General features: G+C 40.5%; 1 protein-coding gene across 8 annotated transcripts in view; it reads left to right on the top strand.

Annotated features, from left to right (window-relative positions):
• The window catches only part of ARID1B (AT-rich interaction domain 1B), a 317,889-nt gene that overhangs the window by 248,865 nt on the left and 47,790 nt on the right, over nucleotides 1-21,234 (top strand). For all 8 annotated transcript variants that reach the window (XM_052684763.1, XM_052684754.1, XM_052684719.1 and 5 more), the window contains 2 exons: nucleotides 2,064-2,243; nucleotides 8,641-8,968. In XM_052684763.1, the coding sequence (XP_052540723.1) occupies nucleotides 2,064-2,243; nucleotides 8,641-8,968 (508 nt within the window). The remainder of the gene's footprint in view (nucleotides 1-2,063; nucleotides 2,244-8,640; nucleotides 8,969-21,234) is intronic.

Below are 21,234 nucleotides of genomic sequence, written 5' to 3'. Positions count from 1 at the left end.
CTTACTAGATACAGGACTAAATTTGCCATCTTTACTATAAAAAATTTAGTGTGACCGGTACAAAATGTTTCATTTAAATGGATCCCATGAGTGTGATATATGTGGGTGTATGTGTGTGTGTCTGGAATGCAAGCATTTATTTCACAAAGTCGTACGATTGTATTAGGTTTTTAAATTAGTTACAGTACTGTCAGAAGCAGACATAGACTTTGTAATAAGATTTGTGTGAGAGTGGAACTAGTTTAAAAATAGAGGGGTCTGTCTCAAAATCAAGCTAAGTGGAGAATTTCTTATGAGCTTTTCTTGCAGAAGGCTGGGGCTTCCCAGCTGATATTTGTTAGCTCCCAAACCACCATTCCTCATTCATTTACTTGGCTCGCTGCATCCCAGTGCACATGGTTGGGCTTCCTCCAGAGCAGGTGTTGAGCTTTGACTTCACAGTTCAAGTGTGATCAAGTCAGCTGTCTTAGGGCCCCACAGGGGTCAGGAAAACTACGTATTCTGCTAAAACTTAAAGTTGTTTGAGTTTTAGCATGTTATGAGTTGAACTGTTTATAGTTCGAAAGAACTGGGCACAAGGGAGTGTGAGACCATCTTAGTGCTTGTTTTTTTCTTTACAACCTGCAGCATTGAGCTTATTGTCTCTGTTACGGAATAAAGATTTATGGAGGGCTCAAAAGCTTTTTATATGTCTTTGGACTCAAAACCTAATTCCTAGTCATGCACTCACCGCTTTTCATTTGTACAACCTGGAGATACTGTCTGTCCCCTTCCGCAAAGCACTTTGTCGCCGGTTTGCAAACAGGGAAGAGGCGATGTGGAGAAATCAGGGAAAATACATTTCAGCCCTCCACAGTCGCAAAGCAGCGTGCCTGGACCAGCCAAGAGGCTGCCAAAAGGCAGATTTGCTCCTGCATGTTTTCCTGCCTGGCAGCAGCACGTCGTATCTCACGCAACCCCAGGCAGGGGTGAGCTGCTGGCCGCTGCACCCCCTCTCAGGAGGCTGTTGTGGAGCCACCTGCAGCCTCAGTGTTGTCCCTCAGTACAACCATGTTTTGCTCTACAGAAATAGATGGAATTTAACATGTAGAGAACAGAAAAGAAAGCAGTTTTCCTCAAATCAGGAAATAATTGGCTGTCTTTTTAGTACATCTTCTGCAACATTGAAAGCTGTACTAACACATTTCAGAGCAAAATATTACAAAACCAGCATCCTCCCATACATGGTTAGTGGGCAGGATTTTGCTGCATTTTTCTCATTTTATGAAATCTTAAAAAACAAACGAACGAAAAAAAAAACACAAAAAACCTTTATTTTACCTCCCATTTAATAGGCATAGTTCTATTTCTTTATATGAAGCTTCCAGGTTTTGTAGCATTTTACTAGGTTTCTTGCTGCAGTTTTTGAAACATAAGTTAAATTGAGATTAATTAATACATTTATGAAAGGGGAAAAAGAGAGAAGTCAGTACAGACATAGTGGTAACAGAGTGGTAGAAGGACCTAGAGCACAGATACAGACCAAAGTGACCTTTTTTTCCGGCTTGTTTGGCTGGTCTGAACATAAAGGGAAATTTTAGCTCCCGAGAGTGTGCAGACTATAGGACTGTTTACAGTGGACTTTTATATGTCAAATGTGTATACTTTGGTAGCAACCTATAATTTTGGAATTTACAGTACTCCTACCATCAATCATCAGGCAAATTCATTACTATTTTTCAGTTAGTCCAGATGATTGCCATTAACGTTTTTTTCTAAAGATCATTTTAGTTTTAAAATCAGCAGCCGTTTGTAACTAAGCATAACTCTCCCTCTTTCTTTTACAAATAAAAGCCTGTGAACATTCTGTACAGGTTGTGGATTTTGAGGCAGCTTTGCTGACTTTAAGGTGCCTTTACTTCTTTTATGGGAATCCAGTTTTCTGTGTGTCTTTACTCTGCAAAAAGCTAAGGCAGGTTTGAGGTTGGCGTGTTTTTTTGGTTTTTTTTTGGAATGTTAGAGATTTCTTAAATAAAGAACAGTCATCTGAATATAAATCTTACTTTGGTGCTTTTTCCCTTTAGGTTTTATGGCAGGCATACAGAGGAACCCCCAAATGTCACAGTATGGACCTCAACAAACTGGACCTTCCATGTCACCACACCCCTCACCTGGTGGGCAAGTGCATCCTGGAATTGGTAGCTTTCAGCAGAGTAATTCAAGTGGTACTTATGGGCCTCAGATGAGCCAGTATGGACCACAAGGTAAAATTCTTGTTAATACATACATCTATGTATATACACACCCACATATATATATATATGTATATATGTAAATTTTAAAAAATATATGTATTACATATGTAAATAGGCAAATATACAGGTGTGTGACTGCTTGAAATAAAAAAGACATAAAAAAAACACACACGAACACTCCCATGTCCTCCTCTAAAACAAAAAAAAAGTCACAGGTGAAACTAATTCAGAGGTGGAGCTACACCTTGTGGAAGAGGTTGCTTTTATTATTGGCACTTTTGTGTAAAAATAGTGATCATAAATTGGACAAGGAAATTACAAATGTGTTGGATTGCCGTTTGTTCAGGAGGCCGAGGATGTCATATCTGCAATGAGGATGAGTTTGGCCAAGCATGGAAGAAGGGTTACAGCACTGATCTCAAAATAGGACTTACATTCTTAGATGGAATCCCAAAGCCAGTGTGAGATTGCATAGCGACTGCGAGGGTTAAAGTCTCCTAACGAGCATAATAATACAGTGGCTACTATGGGAATATAATATTGAGCACTCATGCATACGGTTTGTGAATTTTAACCAACCTTTCAGACTGAGAAAGACAGTCCCTTTTAGTATGCTGTTTGACAGAATTGTTGGAGAACTAAGACAAAAATAGAAGTAACAGTCCCTGCCCCTGGACATTCAATGCTTACAACCTTGAACTTGTCTATTGTTTTGTCTTTAATGGATAACCTTTATAAAGCATGCATGTGTTTAGGGGTTTAATGAACTTAGAGTCAGAGTATATGAGGGACAGTGTTTCTTTAAACATACATCAATAAGCTCTTCTATTTCAGCACTTCCTACTAATGCTTTCTTACTTAAAATCCTCAAAAAGGATTGGAGCCAGCTGTGGGAAATTCTGTAAGGGCTCATTGGCTTGCACACGCTAGCAAGGATGGTTATTTTAGTCTCCAGGGTTTCTGAGAACTAGTTCTGTTGTTTGTTTGAAGGGAGTCTTGCTGCCCTATGCAGTGTTCCTTTCTTTTTCATCTCTGGGTCACATTTGTTTTAGTTGTCTGAGCACAGGGCTAGAAGCCAAGATCTCCTGCTTAGTAATTTTGGCTCTGCCTTTTACTCCATCTTTCAGCTTAAGCAAGTAGATTCGTTTCTCTGCTTTGCTTTCTTTAACTGTAAGATGGAGCTAGTAATGCCTTATAGCCATGTGTGAAGATTAATTACCTAACTCCAGTTGACTGGCGCTTTCCTTTTATTTGAAAAGCATTTTGTGGCCATAAAATGCTGTCCAAGTACTTATTTTTATCTGCACAGAGAGCAACTAGCTTAACTGGTAAAAATCCAGTGGATTTATGATGTGCTATTCTGACTTCCAGCTGTACTGCTGAGATTCCAAACCATGGGAATAGTGGGTGTCAAGTGCAGTAAAACATTAGCCATCCACGCTGATTGAGTGGAGAAGTTTTTGTACTAAATCAATGCATTTAAGTAACACGCCGAATACTACTTTATTTTTTGTTTTAGTTCAGCAGTTCTTTCCCTCTCACTGTAGATGAAAGTGCCTATGTAATGATTTTATGGGTCGCGGTCAGGAAGAAACTGCTATTAAAAAGTGAACTTGAGGGGCAGGAAGAAAATGAGCATCATTGTCATTAAGAGGCCATTTCAGAGGGGTCTGCTGAATAGTGTGATGGATGAAAAGCATGTTCTTCTGCCAGCTCTCAGACAGTACTGTTGATCCCATGCACTGGTCATGATAAAATTAGCACCCTGCAGTATTTAAGCACCACAGGTAACAAATAGAGCAGAAGGATACTGCTTTTTCACTGGGCTAATGTGACCATTAATAATATACTGGGATGAATATGGTGATATTTCAAAGTCATGTATTTACTTGGATTTAAGATTTTAATAGCGTTTTTCATTTTTTATGAAAGTAATCTGTAATTGCATCTCTTAACATACCCTCTTACGAAGCACAATTACATGCCAGCAATGATGAATATATAATAATGTTACTCCATTTGCTTTTTATTGCCGAAATAACAAATATATTAAAAATCACCTGGGATGCAAACTAGTTCTTACATTATTAAACTACAGTAATTGTCAAGGATTCGTTTGCGTTCCTCATTTTGTTCATATAAGCCTTCCTCTAGAATATTGCTAAGCAGAGGCTACAGTGGACAGGACCACTTGCATTTTTATATTTGTTGAATTATTCTGTGACGTTAAGCTTGCATGATGAGTTTAAACATAACCTAAATATTCTGTTTCACTGCATGCTCAGTGTAAGCCTGTAAGCCTTTGCTCAATGCTGGTGGTGTCTTTCTCTGCAATAGAACTGCTCACTGTTGTAAAGATTACACCAGTAAGTTTGGGCTGGAAGAATTAGCCTGCAGTTTTCAGGAGCAGAATGATCCATCAAATGCATGTAGTTGATCTGTATTTCACGTGTTTACGTGATGCTTACAGATCTGTAAGAGTAAAATGTATTTGTCCAGGAAACAATTCCGTACTGGGGACCTGGGGCAATGCTGTGAAAGCATTTCCCAGAAAAATAAAAAATGATGTTGGCTGCTTATTTCTGTATGTCTCTGATATAAACCAGGAGCATACAGTACAGAACGTTAATTTTAGTTTTTTGTTAACCCCTGGCATTTTCCTGTCCATAAGAATAAAGAGACACAGAGTGAGCTTGGAAGTTGTTTTTGAAGCAGTCTTTCTGTTTGGTATTTGGGAAACATCTAGCTGGTGAGCTCACAAAGAAACTCTGGTCTGTGACCCCAAGCATCGAACTGCAGAATGGCCCTTAAGCGCTCTCTCAGGAGAGCAGTCAAACACTGCAGTCAGTTGGATCTTTTAAGACTGATGCAGAAAAAAATTCACTGCAAATCAATAAAGGGTGTCAGAAACACATCCTAACTCCCTAACTTTTCCTACTGAATTCAGCAGTAACACTTCTGTTTGAGTATAACAGAGAGATGAACTGTTACAGAATACATTTGAGCCTCAACCCCAAAACTTCACAGAAAATTAAACCCCCTCGTGTTTGCAGTAGAGATGAGTATCTGTGCTTTATAACCCTTAATGTTGGAATTAAAGTTGTTTCACAGAAGCACTTTGGTATCTTGCTCCCCTGATTTCAGGAGCCTAGGTTTTAAATGGTAGCACCTTACTGATGAGCTCCCCTAAGTGTCCTGAGAGTCTGGGCCTCAGAGTCCAGTCCCACCTGTGCTAATGGTATGTGGGGTGAAAATGTGAAGACTTAAATGTTAACCACGCCTATTGAGTGAGTTTCAGAGGAATTCAGTACAACGTATTTAAATTGCCTGTATCCCTAAGGAGTGGAGGGGGAATGACTTAACGGTTAAGTGAACATGTAAACAATTTTAAAATGTCTTTGAGATACTATTTTTAATACCACAAATCTGACCTATGTCCCTAAAGCAGAGAGTAAAACTAGCAGGCAGCTCTCACATTTCCTTCTTTTTGGCTTGCCTAGAAATGGCAAGGCATCAGAGCACTTGTTCAGAAAACCTGGACAAAGTGGATTGAAGTTCAGCAGTAAGCATGAACATCTGTCTTTGGCAGGTTGTTAGTTGGCTTTTTTATATTATATCCTTGCTACAGTTCTTTTTTTTTTCCTGATTCCAGTTACCACATTGTTATTTTTCTGGTGAATTTGAGACGCTGTGTCTGTGGGCACAATTCTGCTCCGGCTGGGGGGAGCTGGAATCAAAAATCCCTTGGATACGGAGGGGAGGAGCTGTTAGACGGTATTGTGCAGCCACTGCTGCCAGGCCTGTACCCACTTGAAAAGTGTGGGCTCTTGGACTTGGCTGGCTGACACGTCCAGCTGATGTGGGCTGGCCTAGCATCTGCTGCATTCATTGTGTTTAATGCTGCATCCATCTGTTTTCTGTCAAAGCCAGTGCCAACAAATTACTAATCTATTAGAGAAACACGGAAATAAGATTGCACTCCTCATTCCTGGCAATTCCTCTTGTATTTCACTTGGCTTTTATTTTGCCTTTTTTTGTGATCTAGGGAAGGTATATGAATAGCTAGTACTTGAGGTATATTGAGGAAACACTTAGGAAAAAAGTACGTGGATACGTGGACACATGGAAAAACATTGGAACTTGTTTTCCATACTGAGAAAATAGTACTTCCCTGTGCTCTTAGACATGTATCCCTGGAGATGAATGATTAGGAGCTATTTTAACTCAGCCACATATTTCTGTGGAGAAGATTCCACTGCTTTATTTTTCTGTGTTGTGCTTACACTGGAGAAGCCAAACATGAAAGAAGAGATTTTTTTGTCCCAATTCAAAATAGCATCAAAACAGCAATAGTATTTAGCATTGGTGTTTGCTCCTCCAAGTGTGCTGCTGAACTGTACTTTGTAGAGGCAAACTGACAAAACAAATTGGCTTAATGTAAATCGGACTGACAGTAGCTCCCAGTGATTATGGATATCAGCTCTGCTAGTGCAGGGAGTGAATTTGCTTCACTTTGGAAGCAGTGTTTCTACTAGCGTGTACATAAACGGGCTAACAGTCCTTGAGCCCACATACACTCCATCTTACTGTATTGCCCTTTTCTTGCAGATAGAACAGGGAAACGAGCAACATCTGAGTTCTGTGTTGAACACTGGTTGAATGCAGGTCGAACTCTGAGCAGAACAATATGAAACCAATGAGCCCTTCAGTTTGTGGGCACAGCTGTTGGGTTGGAGGTGTGGCTAGGGTAGGTCTCAGCAGACAAAACCGGCTGCGAGCAGTGGCTCGCTGAATGGAAAATGGTCAGTAAGCAGCAGCCTCTGAGCCTGGAGGAGGAGGAGGAGAAATGACAGGGCGGTCTGACGGCAGCAAACAGCTGAGTCTGAAGCCTTTTATCTCTGCTAAACCACATATCGGGGATCCTTCTGTGAAAAAGCCGCACGCACAATTTGGGTTTCTAAAACAGAAATGAAGCATTGTTCCATTTCCTTGGAAAGCATAGGTCACACATGTTTTTGCTGAAGAGAACTTGTACCAGAGTGAGTCAGTTGCTGGGTGGGGAGGAGGGGAGAATTCGCCAAAGCACAGCAGCAGGAGCGTATGAATTAATTATGCGTGTGTTCAAATGCCAAATGCATATATTTACTTTAAATATAAACAGGAGTTGCATGCCAGCAACTCCTCTGCCTGGTAGCTCAGGCCTGAGGAGAGAGGAGGCTGATTTCCACGCTCAGGAAGTCTGTTGCCTGCTGCCTTCACATGAGCGTGGGAATAGCTGGGAGCACTCAGGAAACTGCTCAGCGGCATCCCGCAGGGGGGGAATGGGTCGTGTTTCCACTAAGCTGGATGAGATGGAAATAAAGACAAGCCAGAACGGATGACTGAAGCAGTGTAATACAATCCATTTCTTAAAATACTTTTCTGTCATATCTTTGCTTTTTTTTTCCTTTCTCATGCTGTTTGAGTTTGTTTCTAAAACAGAATACCAAACACTGGCTTTTTCTTAGCTTTCAATATGATAAGAAAGTCAGTACTCACATTATTTAAGCTGCTGCTGTGAGTGGTGCAGTTTGTTCCTGTCACAACAGAGATTGGGCTCAGGCAGGTTTTCAAGCCATCCTCTATAGTGAGGCACCTGTTTATATTATCAGCTTTGGGGTATTGATGATTACTTTTTTAACACCAGCTTTCCCATAAGAGGTGCGCAGTGAGCTAACCCACCTCCTGCTGGCAGAGCCAGGCTTTGCACTTAACGGGGAAGGGAGGGAGAGGCACTATTCCTAGGGGCCTGGCAAGTGGTCAATCTGAAGCATCTCTGGCAGAAATGGAGAGAATGACTAGGTGCAAGGATCCAGTGAGTATAACCCATTGCAGAAATGGCAGGAAGATGAAGAATGAGAACATGAAATTACAAAAATAAGATTCTCTCTTGAGCTTTTGTAATGGGTTCTTACAAGCCACACATCTCTGCTGCACAAAGCATTTTTTACTGTGTGCTGTGTTGTTAAACCTCTGGAGGCTGTGGTTTTCTGTATTTGCTGTTATCCCATGACATTTATTAGGCAGAAAATGCTTCAGGGTACGTGAAAGTCAGGTCATGGGATAAATCAGATTGAAAGGGTGCTCAGATTTTCTAGGCCAACCTTTTATTGAAATTAGGGTCAGGCATAAGACCAGAGCAGGTTACTCAGGCTTTATCCTGCTCTTGAAAACCATCAAGGAGGAAGTCTGAACAACCTCTTTGGGTTGCCTCTTCCATTGTGTGCTTGTCCTCACAGTGAAAAAGCTGTACTGTATGGTTCACTTCAATTCATGTGTGTAACTTTTACAGCTACTAACTCCCTAAACAGAAATAGTTGCTCAAAAATTTAATGCTGTTCTCTGTACTTTTTATCATTTTGTTCAGGAAACTACTCCAGACCACCAACATACAGTGGTGTGCCCAACACAAGCTACAGTGGCCCTGGACCCGGCATGGGTATAAATGCCAACAGCCAGATGCATGGACAGGGGCCAAGCCAGCCCTGTGGTACCATGCCCCTCGGACGGATGCCATCAACTGGGATGCAGAGCAGACCATTTCCTGGAAACATGAGCAGTATGACCCCCAACTCTCCTGGCATGTCTCAGCAGGGAGGCCCCGGGATGGGCCCACCCATGCCAACTGTGAACCGTAAGGCACAGGAGGCGGCTGCTGCAGTGATGCAGGCTGCTGCAAACTCCGCTCAGAGCAGGTATGCAACCAGGTGAAAGGAGCTGAAATGAATGGCAACGTTTTTCTCACCATTTCTGAAGTTACTGCTGTAGAAGTGCATGCATATGCATTTAAAGATGTTTTGTCTGTGCCCACCTCTGGGAGAAGTAGGTGTATGGGAGGAATACTTTTCTTTAAATGCAAGGGGAAAGCATACTATTGTGCAGTTGAAATTGTCAAAAAACAGCTGTGTCAATGAAGATGACAACTACTTTCATGTTGATTCTTGGCACAGTAGACTTAAAGAAAACCCACAAGGTTGTGGTGACATTAGGAGCTGAAAACAAGTTGTATACAACCTGAAACAGATGAGCTGTGTATTTGTGTTTGATCTATGGCAGGAAGAGGTCAGCATGTCCTCTGTAGTTATCTGGAGTTGGTCACTGACACTTATGCATCCATTAAAGAGAACCTGTACTTTTAGACTTACAGAGAGGGGAGCCACTGTCTGGCTTCTTGTCTCCCCTTCTCACAGCATAAGCTCCGTGTTGCCACTTGTGCGTGGATTTTGGCACCGGCATTTTTCTGTTCATGGCTATTCTTAAGATGACTGAATACTGAATACTTGTGAAATCATATTTCCTGGGAAATTTTTCAGATGAAGTAATTTCCACATTTCACTGGAATTAAATAATTCCTGGTGTATTTATTATCTTTTTTTTTTTTTCTTTTTCTTTTTCTTTTTTTTCCTGTTGAGAGAAGTTCGATTACATTTGAGATTACACAGAGCTGGTTCCATTGTTCTGGTAAACAAGTCCATGTGTGTATACTGAGCATCTTGCATTTATTTATGCGTACACATACACCTATATGGATACAGGTATAAGGAGCCTACAGGAAAACTGGGGAGGGACTTTTTATAAGGTTCTTTATAATTCTGGAAGTAGCAACAGGATGAAGGGAAATGGTTTTAAAATAATAGAGGCAGATTTAGGCTAGATATTTGGAAGAAATTATTTACTGTGAGGGTGGTAAGACACTGGAACAGGTTGCCCAGTGAGGTTGTGGGTGCCCCCTGTCTGGAAGCATTCAAGGTCAGGCTAGATGGGGCTTTGAGCAACCTGGTCTGGTTGCCAAATAGCAGGGGGTTGGAACGAGATGATCTTGAAGGTCCTTTCCGACTCAAAGTATTCTATGTGATTTATCAATCAAGGCCATTGTTCCTGGACACAAGAGTTTATGAGATTCCGGGACACAGTATAGAAATAAAAATAGGAAGCGAATGCATCCCTCTCTCTGTTGCTTTCTTGTTTATAAGTTTGGAAGGCAGGTGGCTTCCACTGATAAGCAATAGGAAACTTCTGAAGCGCTAACAGTAAATTTAGCATACCTCGTATTCTTCTTCAGTAAGCATCACACTCCCTTAAAACCGACACTGTGCCTGCAGATACCTGTGAAGCAAAAGTTATCTCTAGTTTGTTGGCTTTCAGTGAATCTGTCTAGTGGAGTTTACAGAACTCTGTTTCTGGACTGCCTGTTAGGCTACAAACTGATAGGTCAGGCTGGAAGGAATAAATGGGCCATTGCTTTAGCTGCAGGTTTAGATGTGTAATCACATAATGAGGAAAAAGACACATCTTTACAAGACTTGGTTTGTTCTTGGTGTAAGGTGTTCAGTTGTGATTCAGCTTACACTGAGCATAGTGTGTGTTGTTCGATCAAAAACTAAATTAAGAGATCACCACACCTATCTCACATCTTCATTTCAAGTCAGTTTTGTAAAGATACTTTTGGATTCTAGCGTTGTGTGGGCAAAGGTGCACCATGTCAGAGCCATGTCATCACATAATGCCCGTTCCAGTGATCTAGCACTTGTTAATGGACTGCAGTCATCAAATATCTATTGAAAATACTGGCAAAAGGGTTATTAGTAAACTGCAAATTTCATGAAGCCCCTCTAATGCCACAAGTAGACTGTTTTCCCCTTCATCTCTAGTCAAATGCAGGGGAGAAAGCAATAAAGGCTTTCAGCTGTTCCTGCAAGTCCTCCTTCCATTGTTTATGGAAGGAATGTACTTGACAGCAATTCATATTTCTGATACAGAGCAAATCTGAAGAGGATGTTTTTTGTTCTGCTTTAGGCCACCATACATTAAGTTCCTGGCTTACCCCAGCCAGTCTGGGGCTGGCAGATGCCCCATGTTTTTTTCACAGCATGCCAACATTGGCTATGCTCAGATTCTCTTGAGGCACCAGCCTGACCAGTACAGGCTCATGTTTACAGGTCATGTAAACTGGACTTGCTTTGTGACCCTGGCAATGTTTTTAATATTTATGAGCATGCAGTCTGTCAGCTGAAGAAAGATAAAAATCGTGTGATTCACAGATACTTACGTTATAGAAGGGATTTTCATTTTTGGTTTTCTTTTTACTAAATTCACTTATTCATATCTTGTATGTAGTTTTCAGCATTTGTCTTTATTTCTTGCCTGAGAAGGAAACGAAGAAGCTTGTCACTGAGAAAGAATGGGGTGTCCTTCTCTCCTCATCCTCCCCTCCATCCAACATCTCTCTCCCCTTGTTGTTGATGTTTTCTCCTCGCAGCTGTACTGCACGATGTCATTCTTCTGACTTCTTCCTGCTGTTGTCACTGGGGCCTCAGTGATCCACTCCCCCAAAGTGTGATGCCTTTCTGACTGGTGATTTACTGCCGAAGTGATTATGGGATTTCTTAATGGGATTTTCAGAGAAGTTTTATTATGCTGTAATTGAGCATACTTGTGTTTGAAATATTTGTTAGTCACTAGAAGGATTTTAAGAAGCACCAAGTATTCAGTCCAAAAAATTTCCTAGCTACTTTTTTGTTCAGCAGTGTCCTTCCCACTGTTGTATCTGTAGCAGTATTATGAGTTAAATGACTAGGAAAATATAACTGTAGTGGCCTATTGCTTGCTTATGACCTAGTCTAGGTTCAACTGAGATTTGGTTTTCATGGACTTGACCATCATCATGTTACTTCAGTTACTGCTTCCCTAGGAGATGTCTAATATCCAACCTACTGCTGCCTTCATAGTTATCAACAAGTTTTAATCACCAGTGTTTTATTGCTGCTTTTGTTTGTGTCACATTTTTTTCATTAATAACATTATTCAGGTATGTGTACATGATAAAGTGAAAAGCAAAACAAAAAATTAGAACAGAAGTCTACTGGCTCTTTGATTTAAAAAGCAAAAGTCAGTGAAATGGGAGAAGACTTACACCATACTATTTTCTCTTAATGGAAAGATATCTTCTTTTATATGCCAAAACACATTAATAGCATCCGACCTTTTTATTCCTAAGTTGATAAGTTGATAAGATTCAGCTTTGAAGTTCACAAACTGTTGGGGTGTTACTACCATAAAACACACCCCTCTGTGTACACTTGGAGGGAAGACGAAATGGTTGTGTTTGAGTCATGGTTACACAGCAGTATTTCTGTACAAGATGGTTGTGATCCCCTTCAGGGTCAAGTTGTTGAATCAGTAGCCAAGTATCAATAAAGGAAAGTAGTTTATCTTCAGCTGCTAATCCACAAATCTATCCTTTACCAGCACAGGATTCTCATGTAGACACAGAAAGCTGTTTTGCCTCTGCATTGCCAAGCCACATTAAGTAGCTGTGTAGAATGAATTTAAATGGCATGCATCAGAACGAAATCGCTTTCACTGGGGCTGAAAATCACTGTCATTTAACCAGGGCTAAATGACCAAAATGTGTGTCAACTGGTTATACCTAGGGTATCATTCTCTGCAGGCTGCCACCAATTAAATTAGGAAAGATAAAAACATGAAAATAGAAGCAGTGGCTGTGGAAGATAGTAGGTTTACACCATTTGAGTTAGCCTTTGACCTCATCAGGAGATCAGTTCTACGTTAAGCTTGGATTACTTCCTACAGAAGTAATCCAAGAAGCTACAGAATACTTTTCCTGTAACCTAAAATCTTACAATGTACTAATATACACAGGGCAGCATTTCCAAATGAGATTTCACTTATCAGGCTAAAAGAATGAGAAGTCTTTCAGAAATCTCTTTGTTGAACCAGTAGTATCTGTGGCATCACAAAGATGTATGCTTAGTCTGGCTAACATTTTATATTAGGAAAGCAAAATAACTAATACACTGTGTTTAAATTCTCATTTACAAGAAGGCAGCCTAGAAGAGCTGCAGGATAGTGTTTTTCATATTGTATCTGTCTTAGTCACAATACATCCGTTTACTGATAAGGACTGTATCTACTGAACTTGGAGGAGTGACTTTTGTTAGCTTATGTGAGCACTGCCCAGGGTACCAGGGCTGGTTCTGCTGGTGGACGTTACAGCTCAGTGGAGATCTCTGAAGTCTAGATGGTATCAAAATACCGTCTGTTAGCACATTATAGTTCTTACAACAACAGATGTATTTATAGTGATAGATAAGTATTTTTGTATGTACAGATCTGCAACACAGCGAGTCTTCTGTAAAAGTAAGCAATTTTAAGCAAACAAGATAGCATTTTCTCTGCTAATGGAGATGTGAAAGGCAACAAAATTAGTCTATATCTTCACAAAATTCTAGTCAGTTTTGAGTTCCTCAGTATGTCCATCTTGAAACTTTTGGGGACTTTGTGTTCACTGCAAGCTTTTGCTTTTACTACAACAGTGCAGACCTCAGAGAATGATTAGGTTGACACTTGAAGTCAATAGACGTTTTTGGAGCTGTATGCTTGTCACCATCATTTTCACTATCTCTCACCAGCAAGGAGTTCATTCAGAGCATGTTTTCTGAGCAGTTGGAGATGGGACTCTTTGAATGCAGTGCCTGTGAACTCAGTGTACCCTGCCTTAATGTGCTTCTTGGGATTGCATATTCCAATTTTGTAAATTAAAGCAATTTTTTTTTAAAGATTGAATTTAGAATTCAATTTCATTGATTTTAGAGGATACAATTTATACAGAATAGTTTATTAAACTGAGGAATTGGGACCCAGCTTAGATAGTTGCAATCTCTGGCCATTTTAAATCCTGGTCTCCAAGCTGCTAAATCTAAGGTACATATTTACATGATTGTTTGCTGCTCCCTGTGCCACCTGGGAGATGGTGTTCAGTTTCTGTAGTAATGTACAGTGTAGCATTGCTTTGACGTATTTTTCGGCACTTTAAAATGTGGCTCTGTCTCAACTGCTCAGCAGTTGTTTCAGCATAATGTGAGCAAAGTGGGTTGCAAAGGGGTGGGTAATCATAGGTGTGACACGTACATGTGTGTGCTTTCTGTGATTCTTAAACACAAAAACTCTGAAGTTTCAGGGTAGCTGGAAGGAAGCAAAATTCATAATTCTCAGATTTTTAGCTCACCTGTTGCTTTCCCAGACAAATCCTTAGGAATGTAGAGGCCTGGGGAGTCTGCTACTTTAAGGCTTCCCAGAGCCACACGACTGACTCTGACTTGAGCTATTCTCCCGAATTCAGGAAGAACAAAAGCTTTAGGATCGTACTAGATATGGTGAGTAGAGAGCTCCCATAGCAAGGGAAGAGGTATTTGGGGCTTACTTACAAGGTGTGTGTGCAGCTGTGTATGAATAGGTTTTACATCCATCTTTTTATAAAATGATATCTTAAAATATTTAAGTTAGAGGTAAATATACAGATGAAGTATATTAAGTTGCAAATATCTTTTCTCCAGTGAAAAGGTACACTGTTTTGTCCATTGTTAATGGATAGTTGAGCCCATAGTGTCTACATTTGCTGGTGAATGACTGGTTCCCAGTACAGGTTCAGTTCAGTGAGAGTAGCTACTACAGCCTCGTTGTGGTGAACTCAAAAGAATATGGATTAGTTTGCATTCTGTCCCCAGACTGATCGGAAACAGCTACGGTGATATTAGAGGATTTCTGTTGTACTGAGAAACGTTTAAAATTAGCACAAATGAGATAGAACATATATTTTATGTCTTCTTTTTAGCCTGTGCGTGTAAATATGCACATTCACACTTGTGCGCATATATAGACTAACCTTCCCTCAGCATTTCTCTACTGCTATGTATGTATAATTCATACTCCGTGTTGCTGGTGCCAGCAAAGCACTTTTTCTGTATTATGTTCTCCAACAGCAGGGTAATGCAGCACTTCTGATGGACTAGAAGGTACTGGTGAGGAAATATAGTAATGGACATGGTGCATTAAAATGTCAGAAGGAAAAAGAATGAGGCAGAAATTGTGAATAAATTTTTTAAAAAGAATAATAATATAAATAAAAGACCAAACTCTTCCAGGTATTTTACATCCTAGATCCTGTCAACTCCTATGCAGCATTTTCCAGTCTAGCCTTTTTGATCTTGATACTTTGAGTTTAAAATTCTAATTGTGATTTTAAAAAGCTGTGGCTAAGTAGCAGGAAGACTTCAAGTGCTACTGTAAAACTTCGTGTCTTTAATCCCTGGAGAGAGCATATATTTTCTATTGTTTTCTCTCCTTCCCTTAAACTCTGAGGTGCTGTTCTCTGCTGGGAAGTGCAGTGGAGTGCAGGAAGGTTAAGTACTCATTCAGGTCTCTTTGCTTATTCAAAGCAGGCTACTTCTAGATGAAGGGCTGCCAACTGTGAAATCCCCAAAGTAAACAAGGCTAAGATTAGGACTAGGAGGCATAATTGGAGCCAATGCTGGGGTGCGTTATCTGTTGCCTTTGAAATAGGCCAGTAGCAGAAAGGCTCTTTCTGCCCAGTCTTTTATTTAACATTCTGTATACAGTTACCAAGAAGGAATCACTCCTGTCCAAATTCAGCCCATTCCCAATTCTTAAGTCTCAAAACATGGGTTATTTCTCCCCAACACCTTACTCTTCCAAAGAGCTGTGATTTCTTTTAGGGATCCTGACAGATCGCAATGAAATGAGCCCCACCTTGCTTTCTGGTAGTGCTTTTTGAATTTCAGTTGGTGAAACTCCATTGTGGCCTCCAAATTAAAAAAAAAAAAATAAGGCTCCGTATAGTTTCAGCTGGACGAAGCAGTATTGCTTCTTGGCCAAAGTGACTGCATGGTGATGCTATGAGCTCTGAGGAGCTGCTGCGCTCACACCACCTGAAGCTGGCTACATTTCTGCAACCAGTGGAATATTTTCTTCCTATGCCAAGTTAGTGAGATCTGAGAGGTTAAAGTCCAAATATCAGCGATTCCTTTAATTGTAATTTCTAATGGGGTTATTAACCAGTATTGACGTTTTTTCTTCAAAAGGTCCCATGCCTCTTCCCTCATAATGAGAAATAGTCATTTGTGTCAAGCTGGTTTTTTCATTTGTTCTTTTTTTTTTCTTTTTAAAAAAAAAGGGGGGGGGGGGGTGCTTCTTTTCCTCAGGTTTTACTTTTTAGAGCAGACCCATATTTGGATTTTTTCTGAAATCTATTAGGAGGAGTGAAGTGTAACTTAGCTTGTATGCACTTGCTGTATTAAAGGGAGAGCTGAAAACCACTATTTCACTATTATGTTTTTTTTTTTTTTTTAATGGAGATGCATTTTGTGGATCAGCTCAAAATTGCTGATAAAATTCTGTAAGGATAGGAAGAATCTTTACATGCTGAGCTCACCAAAGCCATTTCTTGTGGGAGACTGAGAGAAATATGTTTTTATCTGGAATTTTGTTTCACTAAAAGGTAAATCCATCATTTTGGAGCCCTGGATGTCACCATGCTGCAGAGCTCATGCAGGCAACCAGTGATTTGGGGATATGTTTTTTTTCTTTTTTGGTTACTCATCAATCAAGTAGACTGCTGAATGCTGTTCATGCCATTAGAGATTAACCAGAGATCTCAAGTCCTACTCCTTTCCTCCCTTGGAAAGTAACGATTAGTTTGTGGAAGTGTATTGGGAAGGAGGGCTGATTTTCAGAATCACAGAATTTTTCGTCATCTAAAGCCTATTCTAATTTGATTATTATTGTGTCATGATTGTTTTTGGCTTTATTTGGTTATCTAGGAGAGCTGTAGAAGAAGTATTTTGTAACAAAATTGTGCTGTATTCATTAACATTCTGCCTTAGAATCAGATGCTACATAGGAATTTTGAACTTCAAAATGTGATCTTTAAGGTGTATTGATGTTTTTTTCAATACAAAAATAAAGAACAAAGGAGGATTTTAGATTGAGTGCTCGTTTTAGTCTGGCAAGAAATATTTAAGGTTAAAAAGCCAGATTTTCACTTTTGTCTATTTGCCAGAAGATCTACTAGTTTAAATTGCTGAAGTAGTCAGAAGAAAACAGGAGAATAGCCATCTGTTTAATGGGATTCATGAAGAAAACCAGTGCCACGACCGCCGTGTGTGATTTGGCGCTTATATTGTGCAAGTACAAGACTGTGACTGAACAGACTTGGATTTTTGTGAAAGTGAGAGACATAAAAAATGTTAGGCAGATTTCGGGTTTTAGAGCAGTTTTAAGCTTTTTGCAATAGTGATGGTTGAGAGAAAATTAAATAATTTTTAGCAGTGTTACGTGGGGAAATGTGAATCGAAAGAGCCCTTCACTATAGTAATGGAGCTCAAAATGGAGCATCTGTTCTAACTGGCCATACAAGTAACATTGTAAGAGTCATTTTAAACAGTAACAGCAGTAGGGTGGTGGTGTTTTTTTTTCTAATGAGAGGCGCCGCTGCCTCTAACACATTAATTAAATACCTGTTGCAGTTGTCACGGTAGGTTTCAGGCATCTCCTGAGCCAAAAATGAAGAAAAGAGCCAGCTGAAACTATACTGACATATGCACCACTCTGCTGCTGTGAAACTGTCTGGAGTGCCAAAATGCCGAGACTGACGGTAATAGTGGTAGTAATAATATTGATAAACATGTAATAGCTCCAGGCTATTGGGCAAAGATAGGTAAGTGAAAATGTGTCTGCTGGGAAATCCCTTTGGAGAACTTCCTCTCCATGCTGCTGCACATGCACAGTTGCGTTCAGCATGCTGTCAGCCAGATGACATTTACTATGAAAAGATACATTGAGGAGCTGCCATGAAATGATCAGGATTTTATTAGATTTTCAGCTGATTGCCAGCACAGTGAGCTCAGTGGAGCTGAGTGGTGCTCAAAAGCAGTGCGAGAGTGTGACTGAGCATTGCAAGGAGGGAGGTGAGAGGCAGCGAGAGAATTGCATCCCCAGATGAAAGAGCAGGGAGCACTGGAGTCAGGCCACGCCCAAGGAAATTGGAGCGATGAGATACACACTGTGTCCCTAGCTTCCTGCAGCTTTTTAGCACCACACTTTGGTGACCTCTGGGCTATGAGTGTACTGGGAACATACTTACCCACTTTCAAGTCATCATTCTGGGAGAGAGTTCATAGGGCCTTCCGACTTTTTAATAAAGCTATTTATAACGTGCACAAAAATAGAAGGTACATAGTGAGAGAGTCATATGAGTCATTCCTAACTTTGGTATCAAGTCACACAGGGCTAAAGCACCCTTTGCAGTGCTCTCATTGATCTTGGCTGCATTATGTTGTACAGGACTATTATTATTATTTTTTTTCTAGAAACCCAGCTCATGCATGCTTTTGCTTGCTGTACACATCCCTCTTTTACCCAGCACACACTCCTCTTGGTCTCAGAAACAGGTCTCCTTTTAATGCTGAGATATTCTATCTGATGGGGACAGCATGCCAGCTGCTGCCCTGAGAGCCACTGTTTAAATCTGCATTGTCAGGCAGGTAGGCAGGGGTCACTAAGGGCAGCGCTTCAGCGGGATTACAAGCCATTTCACTTGGCCCGCTTTGCAGTACTCCTGTGTTTTCTGTCACACAGGATTATATTGCATTTATCTAGCACAGGTTGCAGTGACTACAGAGGACTTAATTTGTTCTTACACAAATAAATTCAAGTGTGAAGGTCTGGCTGCAATTGTAAGAATACTGTTTAATAAGGGCATTTCAGGTAATCCCTCTGGGTTTAAAGACTAGTGACCAAGTGCTGTGGTCACTGTGAAATTTGGACCACCAAGATTTTAATTAATGCAGAAGGAGCTTTATAAAATAAAGGGGAATAGTTGTTACATTAAAAAAAAAAAAGAATACTGCAGCATTTCCCTTAATATCCTTCGTGACTTTCAGGCACACAACAATATGGGGTATGGGATCATATCACAGAATCACAGAATTGCAGGGGTTGGAAGGGACTTCAAGAGATCATCAAATCCAGCCCCCCTACTAAAGCAGGTTCCCTGCAAAAGGTTGCACAGACAGACAGGTCTTGAATGTCTCCACAGAAGGAGACTCCACAACCTCTCCGGGAACCTGTTCCTGTGCTCTGTCACTCTTACTGTAAAGAAGTTCCTCCACATACTATTACAGAACTTCCTATGTTCAAGTTTGTCCTGTAGCTGCACAGCACCGAGAAGAGCCTGGCCTCATCCATTTGCCTCCCACCTCCCTGTAAATATTTATATTCATTTATCAGATCCCTACTCAATCTTCTCCTCCCCAGGTTGAACAGACTCAGATTTCTCATCCTTTTCTCATATGGGAGACGCTCCAGACCCTTTATCATCCTCGTGGCCCTCCAGTGGACTCCTTCTAGGAGACTCCTGGGTTTTTTCGAACTGGGGAGCCCAGAACTGGGCACAGGAGTCTAAATGTGGCCTCACCAGTGTAGAGCAGAGGGAGACGATCACATTCCTTGACCTGCTGAATGAAGTTACGAGTTTATTTTTGCAGGCTTGTGCTGTTTTCCTCCTTGTATTCAACTGTTTTATTATTCTTTTTGCCTTATTTTGAAGATCACTACTAATCTTGGATTTCTTCCTCAGTTTTTGTTATCTATAAAATAGGATAGAGACATTTATTATGGTTTCAACCTGCATTCAGCAGTACAGATGTTGCGTGGCCATCTTGCATTAGCACCAGCATTCATGAATTACATATGCCTCTGGCGTTCCTCTTCCCATGTTTGGTGTCAGGCATAAGTTTACTTTGCAGAAATGTTTAACGTCATGATAATAGCATAAGACTTTGTGCCTGCTTTTCTAGGGGGCTGAGCAGGTCCGATTGGACCAATTTTTTTTTAGTTTCCCCTTCTCCTTGGTAGTTTTTTAGTAAGATATATGTAATGGTGATGATGCTAAAGGCAGAAGTATTTACGTAATCCGAAGAAAAGAGTATATTTAGAAAAGCAATCTCTGTTATTCTTCCCAAAAAGTATGCCATATAATAATCTTTAGATCAGCCAGACTAACAGAACAGGCAGTGTACTTGGTCAGATTGCAGTGAATTGCAAGGTGATGTGCACTATCATGTAATAATGATGCTAGAAAATGATTCCCCATTTTAGCATTGCCTCTTAGGCCTGGTTGATGCACAGAATAGTCCAGTGCTTAATCTGTGTGTTGAATGTCAGCAGGCACACAGACAGACCGCAAATCTGGATGATTTTTCCTTTTTTTTTCATGTTTTTTTTTCAGCATCATGTGCATTGCAGAGCCTTGGCCTCTCTTGTCATACATGCACACACATAGGCGTAACATTCTCTTTCTCCTTCTGAAAAATGAATTTCATCAAAGCCTTCATGGCAGAGCTAGCACCTGCCACATCACCATGGTTGCTTGTCTAAAACTTGTTACTGTGATGGTGAGCTTCCCTGCCCAACAAAGGGAGGAAATGGAAATTCCGGTTAGCACATCTATAGCAGCAGCTAACATGTGAGAGAGATACTTTGATTTCATACATAGTGATTTTGAATTTGTGTTATCTGCATGGGAATTGCCTTTAATGCCTTTTTATAGTTTTTCGAGCCAGTATTTGGATTTTGTGTGTACTGGCCTTTGCTAACAGCGATGACTCACTGATGAATTTCCCATCAGAGCAAAACAAGTGATGTTACTGTGTACTTTCCCTTGCTTTCTTCTCCCTCCTCCAGTTCTCCCATGTCCCCTGATGACAGAAACAATTTCTCCAGGGAAGCTCGTGGTGTTATATCACTAAGGAAAACCCATAACAAAAGAGCATATGTATCTGCATGCACATGTTTATGTGTGAATTCTCCAGGGAAAAGGCATTTGCCGGTCTCACTCCTGAATTACTCTCATTATAATAATCCGTTTGGTGTCAAAGTATGACAGATTATAAGTGCTTTAAGGCTAGTCCCAGCTCAAGACAGATTTAAATGAAGTACTTCTGGTTATTGTGCAGGTCAGTGTGTTTAAATAACAACCCCCCAAATCATAGTCTGACATTTAAAAGAGAGAGGAAATGCTGTCATGCTGCATACCTGGCACAGATAAGCACAGGGCAATTTGGTCAGTATGCTGTGATTTGTG

Source organism: Tympanuchus pallidicinctus, unplaced genomic scaffold, assembly GCF_026119805.1.
Source record: "Tympanuchus pallidicinctus isolate F22 unplaced genomic scaffold, pur_lepc_1.0 scaffold1, whole genome shotgun sequence".
NCBI classification, from domain to species: Eukaryota; Metazoa; Chordata; class Aves; order Galliformes; family Phasianidae; genus Tympanuchus; species Tympanuchus pallidicinctus.
Note: the sequence above shows the minus strand (reverse complement) of the source record. Positions and strands in the feature narration are given on the sequence as shown.